General features: G+C 43.3%; 1 protein-coding gene across 8 annotated transcripts in view; it reads right to left on the bottom strand.

The window, feature by feature from the left end:
- Positions 1-8,204: 8,204 nt before the first annotated feature.
- The window catches only part of PARD3 (par-3 family cell polarity regulator), a 2,149,932-nt gene continuing 2,144,953 nt past the window's right edge, over positions 8,205-13,183 (bottom strand). For all 8 annotated transcript variants that reach the window (XM_069648049.1, XM_069648048.1, XM_069648046.1 and 5 more), the window contains one exon: positions 8,205-10,214. In XM_069648049.1, the coding sequence (XP_069504150.1) occupies positions 9,821-10,214 (394 nt within the window). In that variant the 3' untranslated portion in view covers positions 8,205-9,820. The remainder of the gene's footprint in view (positions 10,215-13,183) is intronic.

The raw sequence follows: 13,183 nt of genomic DNA, 5'->3' as shown, positions 1-13,183 counted from the left end.
CAAAAATCAGTGTTCAAAAGACATGTCAGTGGGGCTGAGTAAACTTCCCCACGTATTGTAGCACAGGGTAAGGTGGCACACTTGGACCTTGCGACACACTCTGGCTTTGGACACAGGAATGCAGTTCATTTCGCTGACTAGGGTCCACTTGGCCTTAAATGAAATGTCTTGTAATACAGTTCAACAAAAGGTTGTTTCCTTCTTGTTACCACAATTCAGTACAGGTTTTCCTCCATCCACCGGGCTCAAACCTTTCAATCACAATTTGTGGGGGTTCCCTTCCGCAAGCTTCAATCACACCGTCATAGGCTCCCCTCTGTTGGGCTCAAGCCTCCTTTCACTTTCCTTCCACTGTTGAAGACTTTTGAAACTGCAAGGCTTTTGCTCTTACCTTGGCATGACCACTTCGACCTTCTTTCCTCAACGTCACTTTTTCTCTCCTACACAAGGCCTCTTGGTAAAGGTAGTTTCGAGCACAGATCTTCTTTCAAAGTTCAAAGTTCTCTCTCACATCCAGCTTTCCATCTGTCGGGATCAAACCTAACAGTTCAAAGGCATCTGTCACATCCGGGTTTCCTTCTGCTGGGATCATACCTAACAGTTAAAATCTTGTATCTCAGCTTCTTTCTCTTCCCGCCGCTTCTACAGCATCAGACTTTCCATTGGGCAATCTTCTTTCGCCAGACCACTCTCTTTGCATCATTAATTTACAGTTCTTAAAAATGCTTTGCTTTCTCTCGCGTCTTATTGCCACACGCACAACCTTCATTTGTCGGATACTGTTGCTGTCAAGTTTCATTTAACACAGACCGGACTTTCATTGCTTTCAACAACTCACCAGCTGCGTTAATACATTTTCGTCTTTCGCGGCTTTGATCCTGAAGTCAAGGCTGATACCACAACTGCTGCTGCACCTCCCCAACTCTTCCGTTCACCCAGCAGGGTGGTTGGTATCCTTGAAACACAAAAGAGGCTTGTCTCTGCTCTCTGGCTGGGCTTCCTTGGGCAACTTTCAGGGCCCTTCGGAGGTAACGATCTCTCGCCGGGTTGTCCAAGGTTTCTCCGTACCACTGTTCCATCCCTTGGCCTGTCGCTCTGCTCCGCCTGGTTCAGCGTCACCCTGGAAGAATGGCTCATTCTTGTGCATTGCCTTGCTCCGAGTGTGTCTCAGTGTTCCATCTGTTCACCATGTGGGGAGAGCTAATAGGTACCAGTTTTATGCAATTAAGATCACGTGCCTGATCCTGCTTGATCTTATTAGTGGGACATCTCCAATGTATTGCATGGGCGGTGCTCCTTTTAGCCTCAGACGACCTATTCCCCTGCTCAGTGTTTGTGTAGGAAAGGGGGGGGGGTCTGGGAAGTTGCAATATCCTATAAAATAGGATGGGCCAGGGTATTTGGAAAGGACGGATACTATGTCTCACCATTAGGCATTCCTCCCCCACTTGACCACCCCAAGGGTCTGGATCCAAAGGCAATGACCGTGCCATGGCCACCTGAATAAGGGATCCCCGGGGTCTGGGCAGTGAAACACCCTCTGTTTTTTTAACACAGGATAGTATACCAGGGGATCTGCAATAGCTAAAAAGGGATTGGGGATTCCTGGCAGGAGAGCAAACCAGGATATCTAAGGATTTAGTTGAGAATGTCCTGGCAGGAGAGAATACCAGGAAAGAACAGTTGTGTGAAAGAGAAGCTTTGTCGTCTCAAACATTTGCCATCCTTTTAAGTAGAAAAGATTTTGTTTTGCTATATTCCAAGCAGTATTGTGGAAATGATATTTGCTTTGCCATCCTGAGTTTGCCATCCTGAGTTAAGTATTAGGTGAAAGAGAAATGTGTATTAGCTTTACCAGACCACTGTTGGAACAGAACATTTTGAACACAAGGATTGTTTTTTTTTGGTGTTACACATTTGAACTTTTGAACACTTTTGTTGAGTTGGAAACAAACATTTACCTTTCACCTTTTGGTTGTGTGTATTAGCGTGAGGGTCAGATATATTTTGGACACAAGGGCAGCTTGCTTTGGTTTTAGTTTCCTACGCAAGGACACTTTCTTTAGGATGGGGACAGTTAGGCCTTTAGCCAAACCCCTTTTTTTTAAAATAAAGATGACTAAGGTTGAGAACATTAGAACTTTGTGTCCGCCTCTCATTTCTGACCCCTCACAACTGCCAGTGCCCCAATGCAATAAGAGTAGTTAGTGGTGGGATACTGGACCCATGCTGACCAGCTAATATTCACAAATGTACCCGCACTTCATATAGAGATCCAAGAACAGTCATGGATTAATTATCAGACCATCACAGAGTGTGATTTGTATCCAATAGCATCTCTTCTGATAAGTTCACCCAGGTACAAAGGTTGTGTTCCTATTTTGAGACAAGGAGTGTTGTTACCATGTAAATGTAATAAGCATGACGTTTGATGCACAGAGCCTTGCACTGGACCCTCTTCATAGGCTGCAGTCAGTGAAGTGCATGTATCACAGGACAGAGAGGATATTCAAATGAACTTCACTAACAAATGTTTTCTTAATGTCACAGCCTGTGCAGCTGTTTTAAAAAAATAAATTGAGCAAATGTGATTGTTAAACAATAGAATCAATTGAACCCTCCTATTATGCAAGATACTTGAAAATACAGATGGTGGTGTGATGAATCGGCAGTATTCGTCCCTTCCTCCATGGGGGGGGGAGCCACTCCGCAAGACCCTCCCTAAGGATCTGTGCAAGTGGGACCTCACTGAGAGTGACTCCCCTTTACGGGACAAGGACTCCCATTCCCAAAGGAAACTCTCTATGTGGGATACTTTTTCAGCATACATGGGACTGCTTTGCATCCAAAACACTGTCCTTCGGTTTGGCAGTAGGCAATCTAGAAACCTACACATTATCTGTAAATAAAGGAAACATCACTTTAAGAAGAAATGCCTATGAATATGGGAAGAGGAGGCCCAAACAGAGGAGAGAGAGCAGTAAGCAGGAGAAGCCCCCGATGTCAGAACGCCAAAGAGAGATGGAGCCAAGTGCAGCCATTGAGCCTGTGGTACTCCAAGAAGCAGGGAAGGATATTTGCAGATGCCAGAAGACCTGCATAGCAGACAGCGGGAGAACCGTTGTCTGGACCGAATCAGAGGAACCGTCCAAGGGCACGGCTGGAGCCCTGCTAACTACGTTGAAACCTGAATGATAGGAAGCAAGGAAAGCTTTCACCAGCTGCCGTTATGGGAACACGGAAAGCTACAGAGAAGCAAAGACTGGAGCAACGGAGATAACCAAGAAGCAAAAGTAAATAGAGGAAATTGACCTGACTTCTGCAAAGTCAACCATGGCTGATGCAGGTTCAGGGGTGTGTTGGAGGAGCAGGCGGACGCCGGGAGGATGGATAATTAAGCAGAGAGACAATCAATGGAAAACATGTATTAACGGAATAATAAGTGAGCAGAAACCTATATCCAAGGAGATATTCAAAAGTCTAAAGCAGGAAGAAAATTGTTAAACATTAAGAAAGTGGAAGGATATATCGTGGGGAAAAGCTACAAAACCCCAAGAAGTGATTTCAAGAGGGACAATTGTTAAAGAACGGGACACCAAGAAAGAACAAACTTGGTAAACCCATCTCATAGGTGGGGAACTTTCAAAATGAATAAGTCAGAGGAACAACCCAGAGTGAAAGGAAAGATTTTAAGAGACTATATTCAAGAAAGCAATATTAAGGGTCATTTGCTAAGGCCCACCACCAGTTGGGAAGAGCTGCAGGAGCCCATGAAAGAGACATTTCAATATCAAAGGAGATCATCATCATAAGGAGTAATTTTATGATACAAGAGACATGTAGATATTATAGACTTTAATGAAATCAGAAGACCCTGTGAGAAGCCAAAAGACAAAACGGCAAAGGGGAGGCCACCAGAAGAGAGAGAACATTTTGGGCCCAGTTTAGTTAGTATTGTTCGTGGTAGGGTCAGATATGTGTGATCAATCTGATGTCATCAATCCTTTCCCAGGGATAGCCTCGCCCCATGTGGCCAGGGGACTGCAGCAGCTACCTGAACCTGACCCGGGGGTGGCTATTTGAGGGAAGATCACTTTTGGTGAGGCAACCCAAAGGGGGTGGGGGAGAGTGAGACATTGTCAGATGAGACATGGTATCCCCCTATCCCTTTTAGGGATATCCTCTCCATTCCTCATGCCTTTATGAAATATTATGTAGAAAAGGAAGCCGCAAACCAGACTGATCATTCCCTACATGCTCACAACCCAAGCTACACAACTAGGATGAGGAGGATGGATAGAGGAATGAAGATCCACAGAGTCTGAAAATCAGCAACATTTTCTACTTATTGAAAGGAGTAGCGCCGTGGTAGGATCTTTAAAACCCCAACAACTATTGCAGAGAAGAGCGAAACTGATGTTGGAAGAAGGAATGGGTCAGCAAGAGCCCAGCTGCACACAAGGCCCGCGAATGAGGGAGGAGCAGACCGAGTGCTGCCCAATGCTGAAGGACTGCTGATACCGCTGAGAAGGAGAATCAGGAGAATCAGAGCGCTCACGTTGCATGAGCAGTGACAGTGGAACATTGCCCCCAGACCTCAGAAGCCATGCGGAGAGCAGGGGAAGGACAGGATGCTTCTCTGAACTTCTGGCCAATTGCAGCAACCACAGAGGCTTGCAAGGGATGCCAAAGAAGCCGTACATAACCGGTGAGCCTAGCTGCAGAAAGTGGGATGCCGGGGTTCTTTATGGCAAGTCTGTGCACCGTGGATAAGGCTGAAAGCCCTGTACAGGTGACAAATTACCCAGTGATTCAGGAGAGGGTCGCTGACCCATTGGGTATTAAAAGCATGGAAAGGCAGAGGTTTTGTGCGAGTGTAGGACCTGAAGCCCAAATTAAGAGACTTGTGAACTTGTGTGAGAAGTTCTGGCAGGATAGTGAACCAGGCACCTGTGTCTCTTTGGGAAATAAAAGTCCTGGCAGGAGAGTATACCAGGGATTTGAGAGTCTGGCCTGCACCCAAGTTGTATACAGTAACCCTTACGAAAGAACCTGGCATGGAGTACACTAGGTGTTGTGCACGTCTGAGACCCACACCCCAGTAGTGTAACTTTGCAACAAGAATCCCAAGGAAGATTAATGCCGTTAGGATTTTGAATTGTATTTGTGACATTTTAAAAAGAGAATACAAAAGGAAAATTCATGCTCTTAGGATTTTGAACTGCCTTGCATGTGGAAAAGACCTGGAGAAGGGAGTCATTTCCCCAGGAGTGAATTGCAAGGCCAAGCAAAGTGGGTTATCCTCTTGGGCTACAATTAACCTGGTTATTCTTTTGAACTTTTGTTTTGCTGGAACGAAACCTGGGAAAGGAGTCATTCCCAGGAACTGTGAATATCATGTAAGTGGACGTCTTTTTGTTGCAGTTGTACTTTCCATTGAACTTGAACATTTGTGCACTTTTCAAGCAAGAGACAATACCCTTAACACCTTAGAGTCTGTTTTAGAATGTGAGGGCTAGGATAGGATTTCGCATACAGGACATTTTTTCTTTGAACATTTTGACACATGACAGCGACTTCATATTTGGTTGAGGTAGGGAACTACCTCCTAGAGTAGGGACAGCAAGACGTTTCCCAAACCCCTTTATTATTTGAATACAAGTGTTTACCCACAAACATGAGTCCTCTGTGCCCGCGTCTCATTCCCAGTTCCTCACATAGGGTTAGGTTCGGCCGGAGGATATTTTTGATTTTCAACTTCCTGATGACAGAGAGGAAGTTTAGTATTTAGTTAGGTAGGGAATGCCGCTGTTGCAATAGGGCAAGAGAGGCCTTTTCTATTATTTAAAATAAAGCACTTAAAAATGTCAGTGTTGTGTCCGACTCCTCCTTCCGACCTGCTAGAGTGGTCAAGTGCATGAATAATGAAAAAGCGAGTAAAGACCTTGTACAACAAGTCCTTTGCTTCGACCCACCATGACACAACAACTTATCACAGGACAGGGCACACACCAGATTCGGCACTCTCGAACCAGTGGAGTTCTTGATGGCCACTTCCACCTGTGTCTTGAGGTTACAAGCCCTGCAGTGTGTGCATGTGTACTTTTCTAGCCTGGAACTACTCGTCAACCAGACCTGTCAACGGTTGCTATGGTGTAAAAGATTATACAAAATGTTCTGCTGAAGCAGAAAGAAGCAACAGCATCTGCAAATTGGTTTTGTCTGCCAGGTGCTGCTCAGTTGCAGAGAAATCCATCTGGCACTGTTTGCACTACTACAAGCGGACGATGCATTTACTAATACACCAACTACTTCAAATCAAGACGGTCAAAGCACCAGCAATCTTGGCAGTTCAGCGATCAATGAAAATATCTTATTAGCACCCAGGGAGTGGCACCAGCCAATTAGGAGGCTAGGAACGAAGGCTTGAACTTGAATCAGTTCCCAGAAAAAGCACGTGGATTAAGTGCTTATCATGTTAAAAAGAATCATGGTTAATAATGTAATGCAGTGTAAGTGATCTTATATGGTACTGTTCTGTCATTTTTCGTTAGCCTCAATGTTCTGAAAACAATACACTGGGGTGGTAATTATGTTCTTACAAATCAAATTCTAGAAAACACCTTTTTGACATTCTGTTAACAAGTTTCCTATGTCAATGCTGGAAAATTGTGGGCCACGGGTAGAATTTTGTATGTCAAACCTTGGTTTTCATTGGCAAATCTATTAGCTGTCCACAAACACCCTGCAATAGCAGTTTACAGTTCAAGACATATTAGCTATGGCGGGTGTGCATTTTAGAGTGACAAGACATCCCGGTTTTGTCAGGACAATGCCGGAATTTGACCCTCTGTCCTCCCTACCCACTCTCCCGTTCCGAGAGTTATTTAATTTAAAAACCATGTCCTGTTTTTTTGGCAAAGGGAGGGTGAGCACTGTCGAAACCCCAGCTAACTGCAGAGAATTATTACCATTTCACAATTGGCAGAGACATAAATATCATAATAGGATCAGAATCTTGCAGTACAATTTAAGCGATCTTTTTGGAGTCGAACCCACAACCTTGAGCCACATGCATTAACCGACTGTGCCACAGAGACCTCTTTGCAAATTAGAACATGGGAAGTCCTCTAATATCAGAGCAACGGCTCCTTTAGAATTAGCGTGCTTCCATTTACTGGGTTATATTTTACAGTACAAATTGCACCTTTCTTATCCAGCAGAAGTGCTAGAAATACCGTGGGGTCCAGATTTGCGGGATGAGGCGGTTATTGGTGGGTGTGGTTTTCAGTGCTACTTCTATATTTGTCTGCGGTCCAGGTTTTTTATTTTGAAAATCTGGTCAACCTACTGAATTTGCATCTGTTGCTTGCAATATCGATTATGAGGGAGTCATATCGGGATGTCGCTCTAAACCGGTCACTCAATTGTTGGAATAACACCTATACCTCCTACCAGCAACATCTATGTGTGTACTTTTTCTGCATTAACTAAAACACATTTAATCAGATCTGAAAAGCTACACAAAACACATTTATCGGTGTGTTAAATTCCCCACAAATTGAAGAACTTTTCAATGGCCCAGATAGCTTTACATAGTCTAGGCATGGGTGTCTGCGACCATCTTGTCTTTAAGCTGCTGTTCCTTTCCGCATCAACACACGCAAGTCTTCTGACCCATCCACAAACCATTCCAGCAACATACTTGCATCCTTCAGGACTTTTGGATAAGTCATTATCCAGCTGGAAGGCAATTTTCTACAAAAGTGCGTATTTCTATTATCACACTTCTGGACTTGTGAAAGTTAATTTTGAAAATCCTCAGGAAACGTACAGCAAGTCAGATAAAGGCCTGATGTGTGAATGAGACCATTAAAACGAAAGGACAGAGATCAAGCGAACGCGGAGCTCAGGAGTTTTTCCATGCGGAACACCTGTGTGTTTCAGCAGCATTTCTAATTATAGTCCAATTCTAATTATGCTGCATGAAAAATACTTTTTTTTTTTTTTACATCTCAGAATGTCTCTTCCAAACGACGAAGGTCATTATCTGGGAGGGGTCGCTTGCGGATTCAAAGGGTACTGTCATTCCGGTATAATCTGCAAGGACAATCATGTATTTCCTCCCTCACTACATGCGCTAAACACCTACTTTTAATGCCACCTGCAGACGCTTCAAAGATGGTGAGGAAAATCACTCAAAAAAGGATGGAAACAGTCTTTTATTCTCAAGTTTGTATTTACAGGGGCAAGCTGCTCTACTCCATTTTGTAAACTCGCTGCCATAAGAGCCATCGTCATCCGAAATTACTCAGCTTATATTAGTAGCGTTTTTAAAACACTGTAGTACATGGATAAAAAAAACAGGATTACAAGACACTTACATGTGCAGAAGAGATTCACATATATTTCTTTTTAAAAAAGGATGACAAAAATAAAATATACCAGTAAACAAAAATAGGCAATTCGATGTAACCAGCGCAATACAAAACTCTATGGTGCTCTTTCTTTTTTCTATACATGATACGGAGAGCGTTTTACATTGGGATGTACAGGCACTTCAGCAAGCCGACCAACAAACGGTTTCCAACACATAGAGAAGCAGCCGCTGTAACACGCTCAATGTCCATGATGCAGATGAACGCATCACCACCATCCAACATGTCTTTTGAGTTTGTTCATTTTTTACATGGGTCTGATGCAGCATGCCATGTAACAAAGTTCCTCCATTTACATTTCCCACGCAAGCCACCACACTTTCTTCAACTTGACGTAACAACACTAAATAGGCGGCGTAGGGAAGCGCAAGGCGTATTTTCGAAGAAACCACTTCCTGAAAAATGAAACAAGTTGCTTCACCCAGTTTGTCTGCTTTGACAACTTCCCACTCCTGCCAACACACACTCCTCTCGCAAGTGAAATACATGGCAAGGTTAAAGATCTGTAGATCATTCCTTAGTTGACTGAATTTTGGTGGTGTTAAAAATGAAATGGGGATACCTCAGTGGCCTAGCCCATGATGCATGATTTCTTTCCTGCAATTCACCCCATCCCCATCACTTCTTATTGGCTAGTATCCTAAGCCCTGATTTAATGTTGACAATTACAGATCAACAAACTTGCACATGGACATGATGGACACAATATATGTTCCACACAAAACGGTTTCAATTCTTTTTGCAGCTGAGTATGGCTGGATACTGAGATGAAAAGGCAGTGTAACAGGGACCCTTCATTTTAAACAAAAACACACTTTCACGTCTGACTCAATTCTTTTTCAAAAGGAAAAAGTGTAGCAAGATTTGTACAGGATAAATAAAAAGACAAGTTTAAAAGATTCCATCGAAAATTAATCACAGCTGTATTCTTTAGTAGCAATCAGCCATTTTCATCCACCGAAAACTTAGTAGGAAACCATTACAGACAAATTAAATGCATGGTTGATTATAATTAACTCCCATTTAATTTAATCCCAAAATATTGTAAATTCTGTGAATGAAAATGCAAAGTTACAAAACAATACAGCCCAACATCATAATTTATTAAACGGGGATAGAGCCATTGACTATATAGTTTTTAGTGTTGATAAATATCTTACAAATGATTGTCAAACATTGGAAACCCATCCATGAAAAAAAACAATAACACTTGGAAAATTTGACAAAGGCGGACTACTGCTTTGTCCATATCGTTCAAGGCACTGAAAGAGACAACAAAAACATGTCAAAGTACCCTCCATGTAAAAAGTTTTCAAAATACAAAGTCTTTATAAGAAAATGTTCGTTATTGCCATATACACTTTTCAGGTTTTCCATTGAACTCAGGAATAAAACGGTCGTCCCTTTTCTGGCGTCTGTACTCTACTCAACCTGGCCACTTGGGCAGGGGATGGTGGGACATCCTGCCTGAATGGACCTTTAGAAGCTGCAAAGTTAGGGTCCTGGACTTTCTTGTATGAGTCATAATTGTTTGGTCCTTCAGGAGATGTCTTTTTTTTAAGTTGCTGCTCCTTCCGTCTCTGTTCCTGTCGAAGTAGTTCCTGGGCTTCCATCATGACCCTCGCATTGAAGCCGTGCCCACCCATATAACCATTTCTCGATCCCTGGTAGCTGGAATAGCGTGGATTGTCTTTTGCCGTCTGGAATCCTTCACCAGGAGAATAATTCTGCTCCCAGGAGTCTTGTGACACAGAACTTGCATTCTTTCGGCTTTGTCTGGAAAAAAAGAAAATCCGAATGATTGCATTTTTTTCAATCAAATTTGTCCCAATGAAAATTCTCAAGGAACTTTCCAATACAGAGATTCATGTCTCTTCTTATGGTCTGTCATTCCTTTTTCAAACGTACCAAAAATACAAGGAAAAAATGTACAGAACGTACCATAAGCATGCACAGTACAATTCAGAACAAATCCCCCTCATTTTTTCCCCGGAAGATACGACCACACAAATGCAATGAGTATAACATCAACAGTTCATCCTAAATATTTGCATCTAGACTTGTATTGGCTGAAAAACTCTACAAGCTCTATTTATCAAGATGTGCAAGTGAGCCACGATTAGCTTCAATTGGAGCGCAGTTACAGGAGAGAGTCAGCAAGTATTCTTGTCCCAAGGACTTGTGCGCTATGAGGAGCACTCGCAGTATGCCATAGTACACTTGAAGGGCGGAAGGGAATTAGTTGCATGTTATACATTTTCTCTGTGCCGACAAACGTGTGTTATTCAGATCATCATTTATTTCGAACACTGGTGTCTCTACAAGTTGTACATTTTAAAATAAGAACATGCTGCTTTGTGTTTAGTTGAAAAAAGGATCAGGGAACACAAATATACATTGCTTTCAATGTGAATATTTTTAATTAAGCTTGGGTAGACAAATGCGCCTCCCAATAGATTCAAACTATAAAAATAGAGAGCATGACCATTGTAAATGCCTCATTAATAACAATACCAGAATGAAATGACACCCCCACAATGTAGGCAATGGGTTTTATGAAGCTACTCCCCACTGGGCTAGCGGAATAGGCCAATCACATACTTTTGATGAATGCACAAGGGAAACAGACCACAAGAAACCAACATGTTTCCTTCTGAAAGAGAACCAGAACACTCATGGTTGCTTGAAATAGCAAACTTTCTGCACACCACCTAAATGCATCTGCTCATGTTTGCAGATCCAAAATGCCACAGAGGGCTTGGCCCCTTTTAAAGGACTGGTGCTGACCATTAAACCATTTAAACCTCAAAAAGCCCTGACCAATACCTAAAGAGCTACTAATAAGCCCACGTTTCAAAAACAGCATTATGAGTGAGCAAACCACTTTGGACAGGTGACACAGGGCACACAATGGAAGAACCAATCATGTGCTGTCTTAGAAAATGTCCCACCTTCCCAGCCCTGTAAAGAAGAGGGAACATAATGTAGAATAATCGCTGGTGAGGCAAATGCTATAAAGGAAAGTCTTTATTGCAAAAATATCCCACGGCAAACTGCTGCCTTCTCCCAACTGCCTCTTTCAACTGACCTCGCTTTCCAGGTTCCCAGTTCCAGAACTAGGAACCTGGAATGATATCCAGATACTACACAATATACCCCATCAAACAATTATCACTAAGTTATGTGTGATACCGGAAGGTTCTCTCACATCTACTCCCAGGGATCTTCTGCTCAGGTGGCCAGGGAAGGACCATCGCTTTTGGATCCCAACCCTGGGGGTGGACTAGTAAGGGAGGATCACCTGGGCAGTGGCTCCATGGGAATTCGGTGGAGAGAGAGTACGAGGGTGAGACATGGTATATCCCCTTTCATGACAGTGACATAATTCAACCTCCCTCAGATTTCATAGGGTATTGTCACTTTTATCCTGCTGATTCCCCTGAAGTGAAGACCAGTACTGGGAAGAAGATGATCATCCCAAAAGTAATGCAGGTTACCAATAGAAAGTACCATTCTAGTACTAGGACGAAGAAGAGGGAGCCTAAGAGTTCAGGATCTAAAGGTCGGGCATGTCCCAATAATTGCCCTTATTGGAGTCAGGCAAATAAGAAAATGGTGCACACCTGAAAGCCCTTGAAGGGGCACAGGTTTATATAAAGAGACCTGAGAGAGAGGGGGTGAACAAACGAGCGCTACAGTCCGAAGGAGCACTGGACGCCAAGACGCTGGAAGGAGGCATTGCCAAGTGGAGTGTAGATATGTCGCAAGGAAGCTGTGTCTCCAAGGAGCATGAGTATGAGAGGGAAGGACGCCGTGGAGATCAGTGGCCCCCTGGCAGTGCTTAATAAGTGCTTGTTCCCCTGGGAGGAAATGTCCTCTAGTGGTGTTTGAGGGGCAAGCATTAAGACCCTGACCTCAAGTATCAAGAAGCTTTTGAACAGAGAAGAGACCGCATCGGTTGGTGAGTTTCATAGAACTGTATTGAAACCTGGCACACGTATGAAAGCAAAGACAGTTAAAGGTATTACATCGTATCGGAATGGTCGTGTGCAGCCAGCACGTTGTCGAAAGGCACCGATGGAACTCAAATTAAAAGGCTTGGAGTTACAAACGCTGCTATAATGAAAGAAACAATGTTGCTGGGAACCAAAATGCTAGTAGAGTAAAACGCGAAGCCGAGGGAAGTTAGCTACACTAAACCAGCAGAGTGAAGGCTTTTGTAGATGGCTAAGGAAGAATATTAGTGGAACAGAAAAACCAAAACGTTAATAAACATTAAACAGCCTTCCATTCTTTGAATTACTGTTAATTTGTGAGCCTGAAAGAATCGCTGAGGTGGCTGAACGGCAGGGCAGAAAACACTGAAAGAATTGCTGAGGTGGCTGAACGGTAGGGCAGAAAACACTGGTTGTGTGACCTGTAATGGATGGGCTGTGCGGCCCATTAACTGCGCCTAGACCAGGGGAAGAAATTCCAGCTAGTCCAGACGAAGGCTAGAAGCTCGAGGAAGGGAGCGCCTAAGCTACTTTGAAACATTTGTTTTGTGTGAATTACAGCTGGAATCTTGAGACATTTATTTTGTGTGAATTAAGGCTGGAACTCAGCCCCTCTAAAGGATCCATACGAAGGCTGGAAGCTAAGGGAAGGGAACCCCTAAACTCTTTTGAACTATTACCTCATAGGTTATTAATTGAAGCTTGGCAAAGGGAACCCCAAGCTATTTTGAGTCGTGTTTATTGTGTGCC

This window comes from Ambystoma mexicanum, chromosome 2q, assembly GCF_040938575.1.
Source record: "Ambystoma mexicanum isolate Mex_15411 chromosome 2q, UKY_AmexF1_1, whole genome shotgun sequence".
Lineage (NCBI taxonomy): Eukaryota > Metazoa > Chordata > Amphibia > Caudata > Ambystomatidae > Ambystoma > Ambystoma mexicanum.
Note: the sequence above shows the minus strand (reverse complement) of the source record. Positions and strands in the feature narration are given on the sequence as shown.